Source organism: Frankliniella occidentalis, unplaced genomic scaffold (genome assembly GCF_000697945.3).
Source record: "Frankliniella occidentalis isolate FOCC.00 unplaced genomic scaffold, Focc_3.1 Scaffold164, whole genome shotgun sequence".
NCBI classification, from domain to species: domain Eukaryota; kingdom Metazoa; phylum Arthropoda; class Insecta; order Thysanoptera; family Thripidae; genus Frankliniella; species Frankliniella occidentalis.
Genome location: NW_026267290.1, coordinates 108,054 through 110,016, shown reverse-complemented (window position 1 = coordinate 110,016; position 1,963 = coordinate 108,054). Strand labels below are relative to the sequence as shown.

The 1,963-nt window shown below is 52.3% G+C and overlaps 1 protein-coding gene across 1 annotated transcript; it reads left to right on the top strand.

Moving 5' to 3' along the window:
- Positions 1-268: 268 nt before the first annotated feature.
- LOC113212583 (uncharacterized) lies at positions 269-994 on the top strand. Its single transcript, XM_026431345.2, has one exon. It carries the CDS (start codon positions 269-271, stop codon positions 992-994), a length of 726 nt encoding a protein of 241 aa, XP_026287130.2.
- The last annotated feature ends 969 nt before the right edge of the window (positions 995-1,963 follow it).

The following is a 1,963-nucleotide window of genomic DNA, read 5'->3' as shown; positions in this document are numbered from 1 at the left end:
TTTTTAGTGAAAACGCTGTAAAACGCCGCTAAACGCAGTCAATCTTAGTTAAAATCCGCCAAATGTCAGCTGATATTTTAGCTAACTTTCAGCAAAACGTCAGCAATTCCCAGTTGCTTTTTTCCTCTAGGGTATACCCAACCTCGTCGTCAGTCAGGCCGTGTGCGACAAGTAGTGTGTCGCCCAACCCAGAACAACCCAGAACGATCACTTTTGTGTGGCGTGTAAATCGCGTCAACACATCTTCCACAATCTGGACGACCCCAATATGGGAGTGATGGAGCAGTTCTTTGACTATTTGCAGTCTTTTGGCCCCAAAACGAAAATTCTGCTCGTGGCCCATAACGCCAAGGCGTTTGACGCCATGTTTGCGTTGCAGGAGGTGATTAAGCGCAGGTTGAAAAATGAGCTTATTCTCCAGGGCGCAAAAATCTTGTGTATGAAAGTGGGGACTTGGGAGTTTATAGACAGCCTCATGTTCCTGCCCATGCCGTTGAGCGCCATGCCAAAGTCTTTCGGACTCAATGAGCTTAAAAAGGGGTATTGGCCATTCCTAGCCAACAAACCGGAATATTACCAATATGAGGTCCCGTTGCTAGAGAAGGAGCTGTACTGTGTCTCGGACATGAAGTCCAAACCAGCGGCAGACTTCCACAAATGGCATGATGAGCAGACAGCCAATGGCTATGTCTTCAATTTCAGGCGTGAACTGATAGACTACTGCATCTCCGAGGTCACTATCCTGCGCCAAGCCTGCACAGCCTTCCGTGAGCTGTTTGAGGAAAAGGCGGGTTTCGACCCCATGTTCAACTGCATCACGCTGAGTTCAGCATGCATGGCCGCCTACAGGCGCAATTTCCTCCCAGCAGACACAATAGGGATTGTCCCTCCGGGTGGCTATCACGGCAGGGGAAAGCAGAGCCAGATTGCCCTCAAGTGGCTCGACTACGAGTCGCAAAAGTTGGGTAAAGTGATTAGAACCTTTGCACACTGATAGAGAGTTTTCAGTGATGGGGAGGAAGGTAGATGGCTATGTGGAGCTCACACTACCAAACGGTGCCGTCGAACGACGCATATACCAATTCCACGGTTGCTATTGGCATCAGTGCCATCTATTTCCCGCCCACAGAAGAAGACACTGAAAACTGCCATGAACAGACGGTGCGGCTGACGGCCATGTTCCGGAGGGCTGGCTTCGCTGTCGTGGAAAAGTGGGAGTGCAAATTTAACCTCGAGCTCATAGAGATGCCGCTACGGTGGCGTACTTTACAACCCATCCCACCACGCGAGTCCCTCCCCTAAATTTTAGGGATGCATTGGCAGGCGGCCGTACCAGTGCCGTGCGTTGGTATTACAAGGCTGACCTCGCCGCGGGCGAAAAGATCATGATGGCGGATGTCATCTCAGAGTATCCCAACGCCAACCTGAGGGAAAAGTACCCTGTCGGTCACCCCGAAATTTTCTTGGAGGGCGACCCCAAAATGCCACCCATGGAAGAATGGAATGGAGCAATCAAGCGCACCGTTCTCCTACCCCGGGAACTCTTCCTCCCCGTACTACCGTACAAGGAGAATGGGCGACTCATGTTTCCTCTCTGTAGGACGTGTGTCGAGACGCAAAACCAAGATCTGTGTACCCATGCGGATCCCAAACAGCGGCAGCTCATGGGGTCCTGACCCCCCCCCCCCCTGCTCCTGGCAGTGATGGTGAAGGGGTATGAGATTATTGCGGTGCACGAGGTCCACCAATACCCCACCACCATGCAATGGGATGGAGAGACGGGCGAGGAGGGGCTCCTCTCGGCCTATGTGCGCTGCTTCATGGCCCTCAAGGCACAAGCTAGTGGCTAGCCTGCAGACTGCACTACCGATGAAACAAAAGTACATGGAGGATGTTCTAAAATCTGACGGGGTCGTCATTGACCCTACCAAAGTGGAGAAGAACCCCGCCCTCAGACAGCTCA